Raw genomic sequence first — 24,384 nt, forward strand, 5'->3', positions numbered from 1 at the left:
TGTATATAAAAATTGAATCATGGTTGGGTGCAGTGGCTCACGCCTATAATCCCAGCACTTTGGGAGGCCAAGGTGGGCAGATCACCTGAGATTGGGAGTTTGAGACCAGCCTGAGCAACATGGAGAAACCTTGTCTCTACTAAAAATACAAAATTAGGCAGGCGTGGTGGTTCATGCCTATAATCCCAGCTATTCAGGAGGCTGAGGCAGGAGAATTGCTTGAACCTGGGAGGTGGAGGTTTCGGTGAGCTGAAATCTTGCCATTGCACTCTAGCCTGGGCAGCAAGAGCGAAACTCTGTCTCAAAAAAAAAAAAAAAAAAAAAAAAAAAGAATCACATTATTTTAGCTCATTTGCAGATTTTAAGCTCTTAGGATGGAATCTTTTAAAAGTAAAGTGATTTTTTTGTTTGACACAGCCTAAAATGTCATTAAAATGAAGTAAAATGTGTTTATATATATGCTGTCTTATTTTCAACATGGATATAAACTGACTTAACAAAAGACATATAATATCTGTAAAGGAAAAAGTAAAATTATACAAAAGTTTAGTTGTAAGGTTTCTGACAGCAAAGATTAAGAGGGGAATAAGCAGAATATCTGTTGTTTGCCTCAGGACTTTTCCCCAGAACATTATAGAATTAATTATAGGCAAATAAAAGCTTTCATCATCTATTGCTTGTGTTTATGTGAAAGCCGGGTTATTAAATGGCAGTGTACTATAGTTACAGGTATATTAGCCAAGTTTAGCAAACACTCACAAATTGTTCCACTTAAAGCCAGAATTGTGCCATGAATTGTACACTCAACGATAACATATAAAGAGATCGTGCCCTCTAAGACCTTAACATTAAAAATGTAGAAAGAGTAAAATGAATGAACTTATGTCAAGAAATTGCAGTACTGGATCTCTTTCTGTAGTCTCTTTGTACCTTACCCCAGTACCCTTGTAAGATAAGTTTTATTCTCCTGTTTTACAATACGGAGATTGAAATCCAGTAAAGTTGAATAACCTTTTAAGATCATACAATGAATGAGAGCCATACCTGAGAATTGAAGCCAGGTCCAAGGCCTGTACTTTTTCATACCATGATCACATATTCAGTATGATCCACAAACTCACAGTGAAGAAAAAAATCATACCATGAGCACATAAACATGAAACATCGTATGAAAGCCAACAAGAAAACAAAAATACAGTAGAGGAATGATCAAAGTGTGCTATATCATGGAAGCACAGATAATTTTGTCTGGCAAAGCAAAAAGCTTCATTGAGGAAGTAACATTTGAGATGAGCATTATAAGGAGAAGGAAGTGGGGATGGAGTCAGATTATAGTGTTCATAGTTAGTATTTATTGAGTTTAAAATGTGCCACACATTGTTGTAAGCACTTTTAATATATTAACCCATTTAATTCTTAAAAAAGTCTTGTGAGATGGTACTTTCATTATCTCCATCATCTATAAATATTGTAAAAGAAGCAGAGGTACTTAAGTAATTTGTCTCATGTCTTACAACTAAGATAAGTAGGATTTTGACAGGTTGAGAGAAAGTCATTTCAAGAACATGGTGAAGATATTAAGGACTCAAGAATACATGGAGATTTAGGAGAATACAGGTAGATGATAATCTAACACATTTGCTAAGGAGTTAATTTTCAGTCTTTCTTTTTCCCTTTTTCCTTTGTTTTTTTGTTTGTTTTGTTTTGTTTTTGAGATGGAGTCTTGCTCTGTCACCCTGGCTGGAGTGCAGTGGCATGATCTAGGCTCACTGCAACTTCCGCCTACTGGGTTCAAGGGATTCTCCTGCCTCAGCCTCTCTAGTAGCTGGGATTACAGTGCACGCCACCATGCCTGGCTAATTTTTTGTATGAGTTTTTGATTCTGTATTAAAGAGTTTTAGGTTTATCTTGTAATGAGTGCAAAGTCATTGCAGACTTTTTAAATTGAGAAATGGTATTTCTGTTATATACAGATAAAATTACCTGTAACAGACAACGCAGAAAAGGTATGGAAAGCCTGGATTGGGGAATGTTTGAATGTAGGTAGGTGTATTTTGCTATCATAATAGGTTTAAGGAAGTTGATGAAGGCATGAACTATTATTAAATTGCAATAATAGGAATGGTTAAGGGAGAAAAAACTTAGAGTGTTGGGAAATAAAGTGAGTAGAACTTGGAATTTGTTGTTCTTCAGTGGCCATATTTTCCAAAAGCAAAAGACAATACAGATTTTGGATTTGTCAGTATTTAAGGGATTGATGAAAACATGCGCATTGAATGAGATTGCCTAGGGGAGGCTGTATTTCAGAAGAAGGGCTAAAAATGTAACTCTGAGGAATTCGCAGCATTTGAGCAATGGCAACAAGGGAAGAAGAACCAACAAAGGAGTTTTTAAAAGTAGTGTGATGATGTCTGGGCACGGTGGCTTACACCTGTAATCCTAGCACCTTGGAAGGCTGAGGTGGGCAGATCACTTGAGGTCTGGAGTTCTAGACCAGCCTGGCCAACATAGCAAAACCCCGACTCTACTAAAAATAGAAAAATTAGCTGGGCATCATGATGCATGCCTGTAATCCCAGATACTCAGAAGGCTGAGGCAGGAGAATCACTTGAGTTGGGGAGGTAGAGGTTGCAGTGAGCCAAGATCACGCCATTGTACTCCAGCCTGTGCAACAGAGCAAAAGGATGTGTCAAAAAAATAAATGAAAGAAAAGAAAAGTAGTATAATAGAAGCATAAACTAGAACAAAGGGCAGGGAAAAAATAAGGCAGAGATTTAATAGAGTATACCACATTAAGACTCACATATCCTTTTTATGTAGCAGATAAGGAGCCAAAGAATAAATGGTCAAATTTTTATTTTGGATTGATAGTGCAAACTAATTGGATCAAGTATAGATTTTATGGGAGACTGGAGTTGGGAAGGCAGATTGGTGGTGGTTTTGTGGTACGGATAAGAGAAAATTAGGACCAATACTAGAGCTGAAGCATAAGGAATGAAAAGGCAAGGGGAGACTTGAGAAATGCTTAGGTGATAAATTTGCTGAGTTTGCTGTGGGTGGTGATAGAAAAGAGTCAAGGATAATACCTAGCTTTCTAACTTGTGTTTTAGAGTAGGAGACAGCAGAAAATAAGAATAGCAGCAGGGAGAGATATAAAGCAACAGGAATGAGTTAAGAACGTATGAGCTGGCTGGGCGCCGTGGCTCATGCCTGTAATCCCAGCACTTTGGGAGGCCGAGGTGGGCAGATCATGAGGTCAAGAGATAGAGACCATCCTGGCCAACATGGTGAAACCCTGTCTCTACTAAAAATACAAAAATTAGCCGGACGTGGTGGCACGTACCTGTGGTCCCAGCTACTTGGGAGGCTGAGGCGAAAGAATTGCTTGAACCCAGGAGGCGGAGGTTGCAGCGAGCCGAGATTGCGCCGCTGCACTCCAGCCTGGCAACAGAGCAAGACGGTGTCCAAAAAAAAAAAAAAAAAAAAAAAGAATGTATGAGCTGATGACTAGTGAGAAAGCTGGATTGGCATGTTGGAGAATAATTCTGGAGACAGTTAGATGGGTTTTGGACTTTAATCTGCCTGTGTGACATTAGAAGCAAAAGTAAATATTAACCCAGAGGACTAGAGGAGAAATCTGGGCTGATTAGGTCAGTTTGTGTTCATGGTTTTCTAGTTGTTGTGCTGCTTAAAGATAATTTGTAGTTGCAGTCATTCTGTAGCATTTGGTTTTCTGGCCCTTTTTGAAGTTGTTCATCAAAGACTTGCATTGCGTAGACAATTTTGATTATCAAGCTGATATAAATCTAGCTTATTTTACTGGTAGTACAAATGAAATTAATCTGTTGTAGCAGATTGATTATGTGCTGACACATGATCGTTGGTAGCAGATGGTGACAAGAGTCCCTAAGACCACGTTTGGGTTTGATTATTTGCTAAGTCTCACAGAATTCAGAAAAGCTGTTGTATTCATGTCATTACAGCAAAAGGATACAGGTTAAAATCAACAAAGACTAGAGGCAGATAGGGTGGAGTTCAGGAGAAACCAAGTGCAAGCTTCTAGTTGTCCTCTCCCAGTGGAGTTGTATGGACAGCACTTAATTCTCCCAGCAGTAACGTGTAACAACATATATAGAGTATTGTCAACCAGGTGAGCTCATGAACTTTGCACAGGTTTTGTAGAGGATCAGTCACATAGCATGGACTACTCACGTGACTGACCTTAGATGGTCTTCTCAGGGGTCAAATTGATACAGCACGGCCCAGGGCACAGGAAAACAAAAAGAGGTGTTTGCCATTTTAAATTATACTGGGTGCTGCCAAGGTGTCAGGTATACACAGGTATTTTTATCAGGCAGGATATTCTGAGGGTTCACACATTATCTGGCAGTTCCTTGTAATGTGCAGGATTTGAGCACCCAGTGCCCACCAAGTTACCCTTTACTGAATAACAGGACCAAGTGTAAGTATTCAATTGTAACTTAGTTCACCTCTAATTATCTCTTTGAAGCCTGTGTGAAGTTAACACTCCATGGACTTTCTGTAGACATCTACTCTTCTGTGAAGTACTATACTTAGTAGTAGTTTCCAGTAATGTTGCCTAACAGGACATAATTTGTTAGCATATTTACTGGAGGTGACAATAATCACCGAAGCTTGTATAACTGCCCATATACTTATTTTAAGACTTTTGTTTGCTAGAGATTTTCCTTTGGCTCACATAACACAAGTTTTCAAGATTGTTAGTTTAAAATATTGACCCTGTAGGCTAGGCATGGTGGCTCACGCCAGTAATCCCAGCACTTTGGGAGGCCAAGGCGGGCAGATTACCTGAGCTCAGGAGTTCCAGACCAGCCTGGGCAACACGCTGAAACCTCGTCTCTACTAAAATACAAAAATTAAGCGGGCGTGACAGTGTACACCTGTACCCCCAGCTACTCAGAGGCTGAGGCAGGAGAATCCCTTGAACTTGGGAGGCAGAAGTTGCAGTGAGCCAAGTTTGTGCCACTGCACTCTGGCCTGTGCGACAGAGCAAGACTCCATCTCCCCCCCCCAAAAAAGGACCCTATAGAGTTGTCAATCTAGAGCATACGTGTGTGCATGTGTCTAGAAAGCAGTTTTCTAGCAGTCTTCAAGTGTGAAATATTGCTGAGGTTACAAGTCCTAAAGCTTTCTAGCAGTGAAAAGCAGACACAAAGTAGACCCTGATTACTGAAGACCTTGTTGGCACACGATTTTAATCAGATTATTAACTAGAAGGAAAAGAGTATTCTCATTGACTATTAGTCATTGACTATTATTGACTATTAGTGGCCATAAAAGCCAGGAACTTTAGCATAGAAATCAAGAAATAGGGAAAACACAGAAAAAAGAATAGTAGGAGAAGAAAGTATAAAATAGCAGAAGCAGCTCAGGTGGGAAAAGACAGCAACAGGTAAAATTACAAGCATCAAAGACTGAGCAGTGTTAGCCTGATGATGGAGATAAGGAAAGCAAATTTAAAAGAAGCTGGAATGGCCCAATAATCCTGTGCTGTGGATTTCAAATTTTAAAGCGTTTTTTTTTTTTAAGTGAAAATTTCTATTAAGGCCCAATATATTTAAAAACAAAATTAAGCCAGGCAGTATCTGTAGTCCCAGCTGCTCAGAAGGCTGAGGCAAGAAAATCACTTGAGCCCAGGAGTTCAAGTCCAGCCTAGGCAACACACTGAGACCCCATCTCTAAAAATAAAAAATTAAAGACTGCAAATGTCTGCAGTTTCAGGGTGCCTAAGACCCAGCGGTAGCTTACTTTCTCCCAGCCTTTGAGATATTGTCATGGAGACCCCACTGAAAACCATTAATTAATCTCAGTCTACAGTTTCATTATTATCTTAGAAAAAAAATGACTTCCTACTAATAGTAGGGACCATGTAATGGAGAAACATCTTAGGGAATCGTGTCATTTTGCACAGGATTCTGTTTTGTGGACATAAACACACTATTAAGGTTAGGCATTTAGGCTATTTTCTGAATTTTGCAAATGTAAAAGTATTATACCAATGACCATTATGTGTTTTCATATTATTGGAGGTACATCTTCAGGGTGTATTCTTCGAAGCAGGATTGCTGGGTCAAAGAGTGAATGTATTTGTAATTTTGTTGCATACTGCCAAATTCCCTGCTTAAGGATTGTGCCATTTTGCCTTGGTATTTAGGAAGGTTTGTATTCTTATTCTAGTCGTTACCTTTATTCTTACATCTTTTCTTTTTTACTGTTTTGACAGTTTTAAATGGCATTTTTTGAATTCTTTATCTGTTACATATGCAGTGATGCATAGCTTACTGTATGTAATTCAAAAATGAAAGTGACTTTTTCGGTATCCTTGCCAGTAGAGAGTGTTGTCACATTTAAAATTTTGCTCATCTGATAGGTGAGAAATAGTATCTTTTAATTTGCATTTTACTTTTTATGAATCAAGTTTAACATTATTTCATTTGTTTAAGGGCCATTTTAATTTGTACCTTTGTGAACAGACTGGTCATATTTTAACTGTTTTTCTATAGAATTTTTAGTCTTTTTCTTAGGTTTTAAGAGTTGTTGTTTTTTTGGTTTTGTTTCGTTTGTTTGTTTTTTTTGAGATGGAGTCTTGCTCTGTCCCCCAGGCTGGAGTGCAATGACACAATATCAGCTTACTGCAACCTCCACCTCCAGGGTTCAAGCTATTCTCATGTCTCAGCCTCCTGAATAGCTGGGATTACAGGTGCCTGCCACCACGCCTGGCTAATTTTTGTATTTTTAGTAGAGAGGGGGTTTCACCATGTTGGCCATGTTGGTCTCGAACTCCTGACCTCAGGTGATCCGCCTGCCTCGGCCTCCCAAAGTACTGGGATTATAGGCGTAAGCCACTGCACCCAGCAAGAGTTATTTATATGTTAAGTATATTAGCTCTTCCATATTTTAAATACTTCCCTAGTTTGTCTTTTGACTTTGACTGTGATGTTTTGCCAGGTGAACTTTTTGTTTATAATCAAATTCATCTATCTTTTTAAAATTGTATCTACATTTTGTCTGATCTAGAGATATTTTATTTAGAGAAATATCTATAAATTCCTTTTATTTTTTTAATCAAGAACACTGAAAAAATGATGTGATGAATTTTTCAGGGTGATATGGAGAAAATTCTATTATTTTTCTCCTTAAAATTATTAATAAAACTTATATTAATGATGTTTTTAAAATTGAACTGTCCTTCCATTCTTTGAATAATCTCTTGATCATTATATATTAGTTTCTCATTATAGTAAGTGATTCTGTTTAATAATATTTCAGATTTTTACATTCGCATTCACATAAGTGATACTGGTTTGCAGTTTAGCTTTTGTTCTTTTAGGCAATAATTTACATTAATTATGAATATTAATATTAATTTTAATTATAGTATAAATAATGGCATGATAATCATAATTTGTTAGGTATTAATTTATACTTTTATTGTTTTATTAAAGTTTAGGTGTTAATGTTATGCTTCCTTCATTTTCTGTACTCTGGAATGATTTATATAGAATCAAATCTATCTGATCTTTGAAGATTTGGTAGTTTCCCAGCAAAATTAGATTGGACCCAAAGATGAAGTACCTAAATTAAAGGATCATATAAAATTACTTTTTTGGATTTCAAGCTTGATAGACAAGTTTATTATTAATCATGTGATATGTACTTATTAGTATGTAATACATATTTATGTATGGCTTATTTCATCTAGCATGTTTTCAGGGTTCATCCATTTTGCAGCGTGTGTCAGAACTTCGTTCTTTCTATTGCTGTGTTTGTCCTTGATGTACAATTAAATGTATTAAATGCTCATTTATCAGTCCTGTTGCCGAAGCTTCCCTAGTCATCTGTTGAATGAGGCTATGCTCTAGTTAAGAGATCAGCAAAATTTTCTGTAAAGGTTCAGAGAATATTTCAGGCTTTGCAGGCCATATAAGTGGACTGCCCTCTCTCCTTCTCTGGTCTCTCTTATACAGAATCTTGCCTCAAGATATCCAGACAAAAGCTAGAATTTAATTTTTTCTCCTCCTACAGATAATGAAAATTCTTAGTGTTCTCTGACTCTTAGTAATGCTAAAGGGGTGTGGGTTATATGTGTAGTTTTATTTTATTTTTTTGAGACAGAGTTTCACTCTTGTTGCCTAGGCTAGAGTGCAATGGTGGGATCTCAGCTCACTGCAACCTCTGCCTCCCGGGTTCAAGTGATTTTCTTGCTTCAGCCTCCTGAGTAGCTGGGATTACGGGCATGCGCCACCACGCCCAGCTAATGTTTTTTGTATTTTTAGTAGAGATAGGGTTTTTCCTGTTGGTCAGCCTGGTTTGGAACTCCTGACCTCAGGTGATCCTCCTGCCTCAGCCTCCCAAAGTGCTAGGATTATAGGCGTGAGCCACTGCACCTGGCCCTGTTTTATTTTATTCTTATTCATTTATTTGCCTTTTTAAAGGGTATGTGAATTCACGTGCCTGCTATTTTTTTTTTAGGGCAAAAAGATGTGGCCTAATAGGAAACATCATGATTTCACATAAGCTATAACCAGTGCTTATATTCCTTTGTGACAACACCAAGCAAAGCCACATACAAGATCTTTGACTTGAATGAATCACCAGATCTCTGAGCCTATTTTCTTTTATGTATTTGCAAAGTTAGGATGGGGATAGGGCATGGCTTATGATCCAGGCTTTTCAGCTGGGGACACATTTCAGGAGATTTTCCAACAATTTTTTCCCCAGATGAAGTTAAAGTGCCAAGCCATTTCTTTTATTAGTTTACTTTAGTAGTCTGAAAAATAGTATTGCTAATGTTGGAAAACCAGTAGATAGATGACCTTTCTGTTCTCTTCTGAACTTGAAACAGCGTGGTATATTGGCCTCATTCTTATATATAGTGTTTTTCTGTGTGATTGTCGGGTAGCTAATTTGTGAGGGCAGGGAGGATTACTTTCTGCCTGTTTTAAAATTCATCTATCTGATACATAAATTTAGAAGCTGGGATGGAAGTTTTCCCGGACTTATGTGTCTCACTCAGAGGTAGGCATTGAGAGAAAGAGAAAGTACTTGCTACTTAATAGATTAATCAGTTAAGCAGATATTTTTGCCACTAAGCTAAAACGTGAAATTTGATAACTTTTTCTGTCACTGCTACCGAGGTGTCTTATACATTTAAAGCATTCAAACAAATGTGTAAACTGCTTTTTCTTTTGTGTTTCCTGTAGATTCTTGTAGACACTGTTTGGGCTCTGTCATACTTGACAGATGGAGGTAATGAGCAGATACAGATGGTTATCGATTCAGGGGTTGTGCCATTTCTTGTGCCCCTTCTGAGTCATCAGGAAGTCAAAGTTCAAGTAAGTATTTTTAAATGTTTCTTATTTGTATAGAATTGTGTTTGTTAGAACCAGTTAACTTGTACAACTAGGCTTTAACTCTATTACAAGTGCTTATCTTCGATTTCTTCTGCTAATCCCCTGAGCCTGATTTTGTTGATTTCCAAATCTTAATCTCACCCAGATTCTTTGCTGAGTTCCTGACCTGTATAGCCAATTGTTCTGACCCTTTATACATATCATCTAAGAACTCCTTAAAACTTTCCATGATAAACTAGACAGAAAGGAAATGATCATTTCCCCCAAACCTGCTCTTCTTCCTTGTCTGCTTTCAGTGAACAGCATGGCTTAAGCTAGAAATTTTGATTCCTCCTTACAATTCCCATTTCTTTACAAAATCATTTCAATTATTCTTACATAGCTTCAAATCTGTCTCTATCTATCTAGAACCACTGATTTAGTTTAAGACTTATTATCTTTCTCCCAAATAATTGCAATAGCCTCCTAATTGCACTTCCTCTTTCTCACTCCCACTCTAATTAGGGGTAGGCACTTGATAGATCTGTTTATCCTGCTTATACCAAAGTGACTTTCTGGATGGAAATGTGTGCCCATACCAGGCCTTTATTAAAATATTTTTTTCTTTTCTTTCTTTCTTTCTTTTTTTTTTTGAGACGGAGTTTCGCTCATGTTACCCAGGCTGGAGTGCAATGGCTCTATCTCAGCTCACCGCAACCTCCGCCTCCTGGGTTCAGGCAATTCTCCTGCCTCAGCCTCCTGAGTAGCTGGGATTACAGGCACACGCCACCATGCCCAGCTAATTTTTTGTATTTTTAGTAGAGACGGGGTTTCACCGTGTTGACCAGGATGGTCTAGATCTCTTGACCTCGTGATCCACCCGCCTCGGCCTCCCAAAGTGCTGGGATTACAGGCGTGAGCCACCGTGCCCAGCTTTTTTTTTTTTTTTTTTTTTTTTGAGATGGAGTCTTGCCCTGTTTCCCAAGCTAGAGTACAGTGGTACTATCTCTTCTCACTGCCTCTCAGATTCAAGTGATTCTCCTGCCTCAGCCTTCCGAGTAGCAAGATTACAGGCATGCACTGTCACACCCAGCTAATTTTTGTATTTTTAGTAGAGATGGAGTTTTACCATGTTGCCCAGGCTGGTCTTAAACTCCTGACCTCAGGTGATCCGCCCGCCCTGACCTCCCAAAGTGTGGGGATTACAAGCATGAGCCACCAGGCCCAGCCTTAAGAAATTAGACTTCCAAAATTTTAATTTCCTTTTATTTTTGAATCTTTTTTCAACCAATTTTCACACTTTTTTTTTTTCATAAAGTTTCAGTTTTTTAGAAGAGACTATTTAAAATTCAGAATTGCTGTCAGACTGCTTGATGCTTTGTAAAAGTATGAAATAAGTTAATCATTTCACCCTTGCATTTTTACTTTCTCAGGATTATGAAAAATATAGAATCAGTCTTATCATAAACAAATAAATGTGTAGAAAACATTTTATCCCCAATCTAGACAGCAGCCCTCAGAGCAGTTGGCAACATAGTGACTGGCACTGACGAGCAGACCCAGGTTGTTCTCAATTGTGATGTCCTGTCACACTTCCCAAATCTCTTATCACACCCAAAAGAGAAGATAAATAAGGTAAGGCATATAATGCCCTCATCGTGCTATTTCTTTCTCTTTCTGTATCTCGTTTTTAACTGTCTCCTTGTTTCTATTGCTACTTATTTTTTTTTTAAAAAAAACACTGCAGTGAAGATGAGAATTATTTTAAATCACCTCTGCAGTTGTTTTGTTTGAACTTTTAATTGCTTCTGGTGGGTGCTGCCCCAATCATCACAGAGTAAAACACATTTTTAGACTGCCTATGTTTTTATTTAAATAGACTGAGCATAGCAGCAATCATTAAGTTAGTAGCCGCTAGGTGAAAGTGCAGACAAAATCTGCCATTTGAATGGGCTGGTATTTTTTTTTAAACAGATCATAATTTGATCTCCCAGCAAAATTAGATTGGACCCAAAGACAAACTGCCTAAATTCAAGGATCATAAACAATTACTCTTTAAGATTTCAAGCTTGATAGACAAGTTTATTATTAATTGTGTAATATGTACTTATTAGTATGTAATAAGTCTTTATGGCTTATTTCATCTAGCATGTTTCAAGGTTTAGTATGTAATAAGTCTTTATGGCTTATTTCATCTAGCATGTTTCAAGGTTCATCCATTTTGCAGCATGCGTCAGAACTTCATTCTTTCTGTGGCTGAATAAATATTCCATTGTATGTATATACCACATATTGTTTATCCATTCTACTGTTGATGGACACTTGGGTTGTTTCCACTTTTTCACTATTATGAATAATGCTGCAATGAACAATGGCATACAAATATCTAAGTTCCTGCTTTCAATTTCTTTGGATATATAACTGAGAGTAGAATTGCTCCATCATATGATAATTCTGGGTTTAGCTTTTTGAGAAACCACCAAAACGTTTTCCATAGTAGCTGCACTGTTTTACATTCCCACCAGCAATAAGAATTCTAATTTCTCTACATCCTAGCCAATGCTTATTATTTTCTATTTAAAAAAATTATTAGTGACATCCTAGTAGATGTGAAGTGGTGTCTTGTTGTGGTTTAAATTTACATTTAATTTTCTGAAGTTTTATCTGCCTAAAATACTACTATCACCCAAACACAGCAGAACTGATCATTTCTTCTTTGTCATAACTATGTTTATATAGTTGCTTGAGTATTATTTGACTGTTGGGTTCTTATAGAAAAATATGTTGTCAAAAATCACATTTTATAGACACATTTGTTCCAGTGAAGAGAAAGAAGCCAAAGGCTATCAGACTCTGGGCCAGTTATTTTTACTATAGAAATTTTTAACAATATAGGTGATTTTTTTTTTTTTTTTTTAGCTAAATGAATATATTCCATAATTGGAAACAACTGAGAAGTGAGGAAGCTGGGCAGAAGTCAGCAGAGAAAGGTTCTGGCCTGTGATGCAATATGCTTTTAAGTGAGGGTATCGTGGAGTAGAGAAAGGGTCATAGAAATGCTTTCTTAGCTTCAGTAACCAATTAGTTACTTCAAAAATTTTTTGCCTTGAAAATTTGTTTCTTGGATCTTGAGACCATCGTGGGACCCTGGAAGTACAAGTTACCAACTTGATTTTCTTTCCTCAGCATTTTTGTTTGAAACTCTTTAAATCTACAAGAAATGTGTAAGAATAGTATAGTGAACACCCATATACTCTAAACACAGATTCACCAGTTATTAACATCTTACCATAGTTGGGTAGCAAAATAAATTCAGCTGTGGAAGGGAAGATACATGTGTGATACTAACCTGTAAACAGCTCACTAAACATGTTTGTTTATGACTTATAAATTCTGTGGTTTTAGAATATTTGTTATATAGACCCATTCTAGATTAGTTAGATGGTTAATTTGTGTGGAATAGTTGAATGACTATATCTTGTGTCTAAATGCTTTTAAAATAAAAAAATTCACCTTTATGAGAAGTAGTTTTTAAGTAGTTTTAGAAATTCAGTTGCATATTTATTTCTATCTTTTAGAGGAAGCTAATGCACAGAAATATAAGCTCCAAGAGGAAAGATTTCTATCTGTTTCATTCATTTTTGTATCACCATTGCCTAGAATAATGCCTAGCTTATAGTAGGCCTATATATTAATGAATAAATAAATGCCAGGCTATTGGGGCCCAAATATAATTGATGGAAATTTCCTTATAAGTTGTTTAAAATGGGAGAGTTTGTATACGTGATAACTTTTTAGATTCAGTCTCTTTAACATAATTTAGGTGACTTTTTTATCGTCTACATAAAATATATTAAAATGGAAAGGCATTAAAGGTATTTTTTTCAAATAAAGATGCCCTATATTTTGTTCAATTGTAGGAAGCAGTGTGGTTCCTTTCCAACATAACAGCAGGCAACCAACAACAAGTTCAAGCTGTAATAGATGCTGGATTAATTCCTATGATTATTCATCAACTTGCTAAGGTTGGTCATATTATGAGTTCACCATGTCTATTAATCTGTTATAACCAAGACTTTTTGGATAAAGAATCCATTTTATGATCTCATTTTTAACCTTCAGGGGGACTTTGGAACACAAAAAGAAGCTGCTTGGGCAATCAGCAACTTAACAATAAGTGGCAGAAAAGATCAGGTGAGTTTGAAAACCTGTAACTGTCATGATTATTAATATATTGGAAAGCACTCTACTCTCTGATGTTTAGTAGTTGCTGACTGTTTTTAAGCTTTGTATTGTGTTATTTTGGGGGAAAAGATAACTATTATTTTAAGAGATGAAGTCTAGCTATGTTGCCTAGGCTAGAGTGCAGTTGCTATTCACAGGCATGATCATAATGCCCTACAGCCTCCAACTCTGGGCTCAAAATATTCTCCTGTCTCAGCCTTCCATGTAGCTGGAACTACAGGTGCACACTACCACACACCCTGCTGGGAAATAGATAATTATATAAATAAAAATATGTCTTCTCTTTTGTTGTCTAGGTTGAGTACCTTGTACAGCAGAATGTAATACCACCATTCTGTAATTTACTATCAGTGAAAGATTCTCAAGTGGTTCAGGTGGTTCTAGATGGTCTGAAAAACATTCTGATAATGGCTGGTGATGAAGCAAGCACAATAGCTGAAATAATAGAGGAATGTGGAGGTAAGAGTGGATTGATTGAAGAAAAGTCTTTGAAAGTATTTGAGCACTGGAACTCTGAAATATGAGTTCTTTAAAGTCAGTGTATTAGAAAATTACTAGGATATGTTGTTTTTAAACGATCACACTATGTTGCTTTACTTTATTCACTATGTTAGCATTCCAAGGGGATTTTCCAGAAGATAGTAGTCCATACTTTGCAAAAACTGGTTGTGAAGGTCACTATATAACCTTCTGGAGATTGACATTGCCTTTTTTTTTTTTTGAGACAAAATCTTGCTATGTCGCCTAGGTTGGAGTGCAGTGGCACAGTCTTAGCTCACTGCAACCTCCGCCTCCTGAGTTCAAGCGATTCTCACACTTCAGCCTCCCAGTTAGCTGGAATTACCAGTGCACACCACCACATCCAGCTGATTTTTGTGTTTTTAATAGAGACGGGGTTTCATTATGTTGGCCAGGCTGGTCTTGAACTCCTGACCTCAAGTGATCTGCCTGCCTTGGCCTCCCAAAGTGCTAGGATTATAGGCATGGGCCATCATTCCCAGCCTGACATTGCTTTTTAGGAAACACTAATACTTCTCTTGAAGTCACAGTGCATGAGGGCAAATCAAGAACCCTTACAACCACTACATAAATTTTAAAGGCTTATTTAATCCAGCATTTCTCAAACTCCTTAACAGTGAAACACTTTTTTGTGTGTTATTACCATGTTATTTTGTAGACGATACTTTAGGAAATGCTATTTCATATAGTTGGAAAAGGTTACTGACTTCTGAGTCACCTAGATATGTCGTTTCAGTCTTGTAATGGTTCTTATGATTGCCACAACTACAGGCTGAAGTTATTGCTGTGGCAGTTACTTCGAAGTTTTTTCTTCTTTTTTTTTTTTTTTTTTTTTTTGAGTTTGAGTCTTTTTCTTTTTCCCAGGCTGTAGTGCAGTGCTGTGATCTCAGCTCACTGCAGTCTTCGCCTCCTGGGTTCAAGCAATTCTCCTGCCTCAGCCTCGTGAGTAGCTGGGACTACAGGCGTGCGCCACCACACCCAGCTAATTTTTTTGTATTTTTAGTAGAGACGGGGTTTCACCATGTTGGCCAGGATGGTCTCGATCTCCTGACCTTGTGATCTGCCCACCTTGGGCTTCCAAAGTGCTGGGATTACAGGCATGAGTCACCGCACCCAGCCATTACTTCGAAATTTTAATGAGAAAGAATTATGATTTGAAGTACTGTATTATACTTTCTATAGCAATGACGTGTGAAATATATGTTTAAATTCTATTTTTAAATGTACATGTTTAACATGTACTAACATGTCTAAACCTTAAATTCGTTTATCATAATGTCATATTTTAGATTTTACATTTCATTACTACTTTATATGACTATTCTGTTTATTTATTTTTATTTTTATTTTTATTTATTTATTTTTTTTTTTTTTTGAGACGGAGTTTCGCTCTTGTTACCCAGTCTGGAATGCAATGGCGCGATCTCGGCTCACCGCAACCTCCGCCTCCTGGGTTCAGGCAATTCTCCTGCCTCAGCCTCCTGAGTAGCTGGGATTACAGGCACGTGCCACCATGCCCAGCTAATTTTTTTTTTGTAGTTTTAGTAGAGACGGGGTTTCACCATGTTGACCAGGATGGTCTCGATCTGTTGACCTCGTGATCCACCTGCCTCGGCTTCCCAAAGTGCTGGGATTACAGGCTTGAGCCACCGCGCCCAGCCTTCTGTTTATTTTTTTTAAGAGAAAACAAATGCAGTAAGATCTTAGAATACTCAGGCTGGGAGGATTTTTTCCTTTTCTTTTTTTGTTGAGACAAGTTTCACTCTTGTTGCCCAGGCTGGAGTGCAATGGCTCGATCTTGGCTCACTGCAACCTCCATCTCCCAGGTTCAAGCGATTTTCCTACCTTAGCCTCCTGAGTAGCTGTGATTAGACATACGCGACCACATCCGGCTAATTTTTGATATTTTTAGTATAGATAGGCTTCCTCCATGTTGGTCAGCTGGTCTTGAACTCCTGACCTCAGGTGATAATGCCTGCCTTGGCCTCCCAAAGTGCTGGGATTACAGGCGTGAGCCGCCATGCCCAGCCGGGAGGATTTCTTAAGAAGAAATTATTCCAGAGATTTTAAGGAGTCTTGTCCAAGGTCACAGAAGTAGGTTGTGATAGAAGCAAAATTAAAATCCAGATCTTCTTACTATTAATTCACTGCTCATTCTGCTTTTACAATATTTTTAAATAATTAAAATTTACCATTGTAGTCAGGTTCATAACCCAGTAAGTTTGAGTAACTTAGAGAAATATTAGTCTTCAGCTTTTTATCAGTATAGTTACTTCTGTCTATAGGAGTAATAATTAGGATACATATTAATATTTTATAATTGTATAAAGCACTTTACATCCATTCTCTTTGGCAATGGTTTCCCCATTCTTCTGGTTTATTCGCGTATAAGGAAAAAAAATGCAACTATTTTAAAGTTATTTTAAAAAATAACTTTTTTTTTTAAGACTGAGTCCCGCTCTGTCACCCAGGTTGGAGTGCAGTGGCGTAATCTCAGCTCACTGCAACCTCAAACTCCCAGGTTTAAGCTGTTCTCTTGCCCGGGCTCCCGAGTAGTTGGGATTACAGGCGACCACTACAACGCCCAGCTGATTTTTTTTTTAATTTTTAGTAGAGATGGGGTTTCTCCATGTTGACCAGGCTGGTCTCGAACTCCTGACCTCGGGTTCGATCCATCTGCCTCACCCTCCCAAAGTGCTGGGATTACAGGCGTTAGGCACTGCCTCCGGCCTAAAATAACTTTCAAAAAGACATTTCAAGGAAGAATAGTAAGGTTTGAAATTGATAAACTTGTGTATATGGTGTATGGAGTAAATATATTGGAAATATAAATAAAGGCATTCTCTGATATCTGTTCTGGAAATATTTTCTCTCAGGTTCATTGTGGCTATAGGACATAAGACCTATATTCATTTTTTAAAGAAAGTTTTTCAAAATTCAAATTATCTTTTATTTATATTAATTATAACATTCTAAAAACTGTGTTTATATAAAAATAATAACATTTGGAAAACAAAAAGTTAAAAATAACTTTATGAGACAGTAAGATTAGTAAGATTACATTAAAGCAGTCTGGGGGAGTCAGTTCTAGTATTTCACAAACTTAACCTATAACTTGAAATAAATTTCCTTACGTATCAATGCCACAGTTTCCCTCTGTCAAATGGACTGTTTGGGTGTTTTTTAGACTGCCTGCTTCAGGGATCCGGGTACTTCAAGGGCTTCTAAGAAGGAAAAAAGTTAGTGGGATGCTGGTTTTCCAACCAGAAGCAGCCCCAACCACCATCTTAGATGGGGGAGCAGGGTGTTTTGGGTTCCTTAGGATTTCTCCATGATTAAAATGAGCATGCTTTTGATTAGTATCTCCTTATCAATTAACCAGTTATTTTGATTAATTTATTCTTACCAGGTTTGGAGAAAATTGAAGTTTTACAGCAACATGAAAATGAAGACATATATAAATTAGCATTTGAAATCATAGATCAGTATTTCTCTGGTGATGATGTAAGTAGACATTAAAACAGTGTGTGTCTGCATGTAAATGAAAACCTACACACAATGTAAATTTTTTTTTTTTTAATTGTACTTTGCGCTCTGGGGTACATGTGTACATCCTTCATCCTGCAGGCTTTTTGCATAGGCACATACATGCCATGGTGGTTTGCTGTCTCCATCCCCTACCACATCAGGCATTTCTCCCTGTGTTATCCCTCCCGCCCTCCCATCTTTCCCCTCCCCTCCACAGCCCAACTAGCCCAGCAAGTGTTGTTCTCTTCCCTGTGCCCAAGTGTTCTCATTGTTCATCACCCACCTATGAGTGAAAACATGCGGTGTTTGGTTTTCTGTTCTTACACAATGTAAATTTACTAAGAGTTTTCCTTTTATTAGTAGGATGACATTTCTGTTAGACATTCCATCAGTCACTTCTCTTAAATACTTTGAAACGTTATAAGGTAAATTTGTAAAAACAGTTCTTGTTTGTAATCTATTAACTAGGAAGAAATAGTAATTATATAAATGATATATGTTCAGATAGCTTAAATAAATCTACAGATACAGAAATTGAACGGGGCAGTTTTTAAATGTGTTAATTTTAAATTATTAAATTTCTTAATCAAATTATTATTGATTTACCAGAATATTTTTAGGTGATTAAGGCATTCACATAGAAGTATTTGTTAAGAGGTAAAAAGTCAATTCCACTTACAACATAATGTATAGTATCACAACTTGATAAGGATTTTTTTGTTTTGTTTTTTTATAGATTGATGAAGATCCCTGCCTCATTCCTGAAGCAACACAAGGAGGTACTTACAATTTTGATCCAACAGCCAATCTTCAAACAAAAGAATTTAATTTTTAAGTTCAGTTGAGTGCAGCATCTTTCCCACATTCAATATGAAGCACCACCAGATGGCTACCAAATGATAAGAACAACAACAGCAACAAAAGGCTCTGAAACACACATGCCTCTTTGTTTTGATGCTTCTAAAGCAAGCCATGTCTCAGTCACTTTGCAGTTGCCAAAAGTCACTATCACATGGACTGTAAATGCATATGCATGATTTCCTAAACTGTTTTAGAACTCTCCTTAACAATCTCAACTACCCTATTTTTCCCTGTTCCCTGGTGCCACAGGCTGACAACTGCAGTCTCCAGTTTAGAATAAATATTCCATAGTGGTGACATGTCAGCTGCCCACTGTTACTCCTTTGGAAAATGGTGCGCTGTGGATCAAGACACTTTGGTATGATGCATATACAAGTTGGAAGACTAAAGAGGTGCAGTGTGATCTGAGCCTCCATCGTTGTCCTCCACAAACATATTTTCATATTCTTTATGTGGAAGAATAGATTTTAAAGTACAAGCCAAATGATTTTCATTGGTGGAACTGACACAAAAAAAGTAACTTAAAAACAAGAAACTTGGTTATTGAATAAACAGATAAGTTTAAAAAAAAAAAAAACTGTACTTCACCTACCAGTAATTGATGTGTTTATTATCTGCCTCAGAAGCCAGGGTTGGAGGAAGAACTTTAGATATGGATGTTAATGCTTTTGCCATTATACCTAATTTTTGAGAACAGCAAGCCCTATTTGACCACTCTCTTCAGCCTGTGTGTTCCTGCTGTTTTGAAGTAATCAAATGCTGTGCATGGTATTTTACCTGAGCTGCAACCTGTTATGGACTTGAACTTCTGTTTAAGTTGAAAGCAAGAGTTCCTGACTATAAAGGAAAAACAGCAAAACAAAAAACAAAAAAAAACCCCTGCAAAAGTCTAAAATACCCATTGGTATTGTTTTTAAAAAAATCTTGCTTTCAGCTTTCAGGAGTTAATATTCTTTGTTTTCATTTGATAATTGGATATGGTTGATTTATATTGGGTTTAAACTGTGGAGCTTTCATGTTTACTGTAATTTAGTCTTAAAATATTTTTTACTTAGTAACCAGTGCTTTTGATAATGTGGTTGGCAACAAACCAGCAACTACTATTTAGAAGTGTCATAAGACTTCATTCTTTGCGTATTGGGAAAGTTAATTCAGATCCTACTCTAAAAGCATCTTCACGTATTAAAAGATTCAGACAGGGATCTGTGTAGAGGAGTGATTTGCAGTTATTTAACATAAACCTGATTTGCAGTGATCTCTTAAATAATTCTGCAAAATCTGGTATTACTATGTCAAGTCATTGCTTTTGGTAAATTGTCTGACCCCATTATTAATGAAAGAATATGGATTTGAAAATTTTTAAACTAAGTAATTCGTGCTGTCACAGAAATGGTATTGTTGCTCTTGTTTACTGGGTATAATTTCCCAATGCATTGATGTGAAGGGATAGAAAGTCTAAACTAATTTAGTTATCCATGGGGGGTGTATTTACTGTGATGAAGATGAGACAGATGCCATCAGAGCTTTGTGAATCAGCTGGGGTGTTTTCACTGATAAACAACACATAGCAGGTGTGCATTCATTACAACTATATGTATCTGCCAAGGTGGAGCCACTTTAAAGAGTGAGTTTTGTCTTGTATCTAAAGTGGATACAAGCGTATGTTTAAACTGCAAGATTTTTACTTGCTAGAGAATCTGTTTTAATATAGTGGTTTGGCCTCTGATTATTTATAGGTTTTATAAATTTTAGAATCAATTTCTCTTTAAGGTGGCTCAGATTTTTCAACTCTTGTGCACATAAAATTGAGTTGAAGTTCATTGTGCCTTTTTTTCTTTATCCAAATTTTGAGTTAAAGCTTCATATGGTAACTGCATCCTGTTTGGACACTATAGTCTAAATTTTTGAAACTGCGTGGTGTTCACTAAAAGTAGGAATAACAATGTGAAAGCTAATTAAGGTCACAGACTTCGGTGAAACCCTTAAAGTCCAAATCTTCTTGATATTGTGAATTGTACCCCTTCCAGTTTAGTTTCTTTTGGACTTTCCTTACTTAACTGACAGTTACCTTTTAAATTTTGCACACATTATGATTAAAATTGGGCCTCTACTGTGATGATTCCTATTTCATGTTTTAAAGTGCAAACTAACATTTAAGTGAACATTAGCATCAAGTAGTGCAGACATTTGTATGCATTTCCTTGATTCAATTTGTTGTGACCTTACCAGTTTTGAATTGGAATTGCACCATTTCGTAGATAAAGGAAACTAAGTATATTGCTGCACTTTTAAGTTTTCAAAACAGTGTTTAAAAATTGCATTGTTTTTATTTTTTTTAAACTCAGTTTAAAAAGACTAAAACGTTCTTTCAAAAGAGGCATCTAAATGTGTTCCTAATTTTGTATATGGGCTTAGGTTTTGTAACCAATAAAAAAAGCTGCTATCAAATATGATAAAACATTGAAAACTTATTTCTGAAAATAACTTGTTTGTTTTCTCTATGGTTAAATTTAAATTTGGCATTATTTTTCAAAAATCACAATGGAGACGAATCATGAATTACTCTTTTATTGTATTTTAATACCTACTTCACACTGTTTCTGAACTAACCTGGAGTCTGCTCACCTGGCACAGTTAGGCCAAACATTCACACCAAGGTTTTGCAGCAGGAAAAAGGGTGACATTTATTTGCAGGCAGGGCACCAAGCAAGAAAATTGAGGCAGCTCACACTTAAGACCCAACCTCCCTCATGGCTTTGCAAGCAAATGTTTTTAAAGGCAGGGGTGAATTTCAGGAAAGCAGAGGTTACAGGCAAAATTGTAAATCAATACATGGAGGTTACACAATGATTTGGCTTAAAAAGGTAGGCTGTCTTGAAGCCGAGGGTGGCAGGGGGTGACTTATAGGTCATAGGTGAATTCAAAGATGTTCTTATTTGCAGTTGGTTAAGGGAACATAGCTTTGTCAAAAAACTTGAGGTCAGCAGAAAAGAATGCTAGGCCTGCCCCATGGGTGACTTCCTATAGGCCCCTCAGGAAGACATTTAGAACAGAGAATGGCAGTCAGAGCTCAGACCTCAGTTCCCCCTTCCCTGGCCAGTGGATCCATTTGGTGGGGGGGTCCAGGTTTCTGAAGAACAACTCAGGGACATATGTTAAGGTGTTATCTTTAGTTTCTATAAGGAACCAAACATCCTGTGACTTCCTTGGCTATTGTTTTAAGCTACTATTACCTTCTTGCTTATTAAGGTGCTCATTTAAGTCATAGGGCTAGCTAGGTGCCTGGAATTTCCATTGAAGGAACTCAAGGTTTTCCTTTATTTCCATGCTTGGGGGGCACCTGGCAGGCCCTTATGAGGGGTTCCTGCTCCATCTCAACTCTAACAAACCAGGATGATCAATAACTGCTAGGTTTGGGACTATTCTGTGATAAATAAGAATTGCCAAAATCTCTATTAGCTTCCTAAGCTGCCATTACAAAGTACCACAAACCAGGTGGTTTCAGACAATAGAAATATATTATCATCCAGTTCTGGAGACCAGAAGTCTGAAATAGAGGTGATGGCTGAGCCAGGCTGTCTCTGGGGGCTTTCATGGTGATGATCCTTCCTTGCCTCTTCCTAGCTTCTGGTGGTTCCTGGCAATCCTTGGCATTCCTTGGCTTGCAGCTGCATCACTCCAGTCTCTGCCTCTGTCATTACATGGCATTCTCCCTAGTGTCTCAGGTTTAAATACTATAACTTAGAAAAAGGCCATTTATTTGAGATGATATGATTATGACTTTCATGAAACAAAAAATCAAACTTAAAAAGACCTGGCTAACCCTTGAAAACAAGTAACTATGGAAAATAGTAATCAGAGCAAGCCTAAAAGTTTTAACCAGTTAGGTAAAGGTTATGTCACTAAATGAAATCTTGAATTAATTAAAAGAACAAAGGAGCAGACAAACTTTTGAGTATAGAAATGCTTACTTTTGTATAATGCCACTTCAAATTATTTTTTAATGAGGTTGGTGTATAAGTAAATAAATGTGATAGTACTCATACAATTTTGCCATCATTTCTTTCAGAAGGGTCATCCTGAAGGGTGTGGTGGCAGACACCTGTAGCTCCTGTGACTTGGGAGGCTGAGGCAGGAGGGTAACTTGAGCCCAGGAGTTTGAGAGCAGCCTGGGCAACACAGCAAGACCCCATCTTTTAAAAAACTCTACTTTTACATGAAAAAAATTTTTAAAGAAGGGTCACCCATTTCAGGGGATTAATGAGGATAAACAGGCAAACAAGAGTAACTGACATTCATGAATGTCTGTTGTTTTACAGTGATACTGAATTTTTTAAGCCCTAAACTGAGGAAGTTCACTTAAATCTTTTTGGGGGAATGGAAGTATAATTTCTATATATGAACCTGTGAGTATAAATGTTGTACTTGTTTAGACAGCTGAAAAACAGTGATAGAATTATTCTCCAAAAGTATGATAAATAATGTGTGGGAAAAGGGATGTGGGAATGCAACTTAATGCCACTGTTTGCCCATAAAATCCGTCAACTAACTTAGGCCTATGTTGGGGTTTTTTTTAACCCTGCACTATTGACATTTTAGGCTGTGTAATTCTATGTTATGTGTTGTCTGCCCTGTGCACTGTAGGATGTTCAGTGGCATCCCTGGGCTAAAGGGATGAGAGGAGAGATAGCAGTAGCACCTTTCTCCTCTTCCCAAGTCAAGACAACTACAGAAATTGCCATCCTGGGGGCCTTAAGCCATCCTTGATTGTAAACTACTGTCCTAAATCAATTCCTATAGAAAACTCCACTCAAATGAGACAGCCTAAATCATGACTTTTTTGTTGTGTGAACAGTCCCAGGCTTTCCTCAGATGCATAAGATGAAAAAAGGAGACAAAAATGTGCCTTGTCTTCATTCTGAGTTTTAGGAAAGATTGGAGGCAGGCCTAAACTAATTCCCCAAATCATCCGTAAGGAACTCCAAGTAGTACTGAACTTGGCAAAGGACTTGGGAAAGAGAAAGAAATATGGAGCAACTAGTTGCCTCTTAAATTTGTCCTGTGGCTAAAAAACAGTGTTGTAAAACAATCAAATGTGTTAATTGCCCAAATCTCAACACCCAATCACAGTGTTTTTCAGACATTTGTAGTTGAAAATCTTTAAGTTATCTAGGGAAAACTGGAGTTGGACTAGAAAATCATAGCATAGTTTGAAGACCACTTCTTGAAGCATTGTTGAGAGATTGGCCCCATCAAAAAATTTACAATCATCTATTAAATGATTAAAAACAGAGAAACTATGACTGAGCCATGCCATAAAGAAAGTATCCTTTGCAGGGAATTTCTTTTACAGCATCCCCCTTCCCTACCTTAGCAAATTGCCATACACCTTCTTGAGGAATTCTCTTAAACTGTGGTACCCAAAGATGTGCGGGGCCTTGTGCCAAATAATGTAAGAAGCCATAACGTAAGGAACATCTTCATGGGACAGCGACTTTACTAGGTGGTAAGTAAAAGTTTTATTGGTAATACAAGCCGAAGTGTTATAAAGTATACGTTTTACATAATGTTTGCAATATAAAATCAGATTTTTGAGGCAGGGAATTTTATGGAAACATTCCTCCAGGAGTAAGTCAGAAGAGTTTGAAAAACAAGGTACTCATTCCAAGGGCGCCTGTATTACTTTATTGGCTAGCTTTGCTTGCTACAAGATCTTTTCTTAACCTAGGCGCAGTGGCCTGCACCTGTAATCCCAGCACTTTGGGAAGCCAGCGTGGGCGGATCGCTTGAGCCCAGGAGTTCAACACCAGCCTGGGCAGTATGGTGAGACCTCATCTCTACAAAATACTTAAAAAAT

The 24,384-nt window shown here is 37.3% G+C and overlaps 1 protein-coding gene across 2 annotated transcripts in view; it reads left to right on the plus strand.

Moving 5' to 3' along the window:
- The window catches only part of KPNA3 (karyopherin subunit alpha 3), a 112,463-nt gene extending 91,465 nt beyond the window's left edge, over positions 1 to 20,998 (plus strand). For both annotated transcript variants that reach the window (XM_032294586.1, XM_032294587.1), the window contains exons 11-17: positions 9,246 to 9,377; positions 10,881 to 11,009; positions 13,295 to 13,399; positions 13,497 to 13,568; positions 13,916 to 14,078; positions 17,548 to 17,642; positions 18,403 to 20,998. In XM_032294586.1, coding sequence (XP_032150477.1) covers positions 9,246 to 9,377; positions 10,881 to 11,009; positions 13,295 to 13,399; positions 13,497 to 13,568; positions 13,916 to 14,078; positions 17,548 to 17,642; positions 18,403 to 18,501 — 795 coding nt within the window. In that variant the 3' untranslated portion in view covers positions 18,502 to 20,998. The remainder of the gene's footprint in view (positions 1 to 9,245; positions 9,378 to 10,880; positions 11,010 to 13,294; positions 13,400 to 13,496; positions 13,569 to 13,915; positions 14,079 to 17,547; positions 17,643 to 18,402) is intronic.
- Positions 20,999 to 24,384: the final 3,386 nt, after the last annotated feature.

This window comes from Sapajus apella, unplaced genomic scaffold (assembly GCF_009761245.1).
Source record: "Sapajus apella isolate SASKATOON/1434 unplaced genomic scaffold, GSC_monkey_1.0 scaffold32, whole genome shotgun sequence".
In the NCBI taxonomy this organism is placed as follows: domain Eukaryota; kingdom Metazoa; phylum Chordata; class Mammalia; order Primates; family Cebidae; genus Sapajus; species Sapajus apella.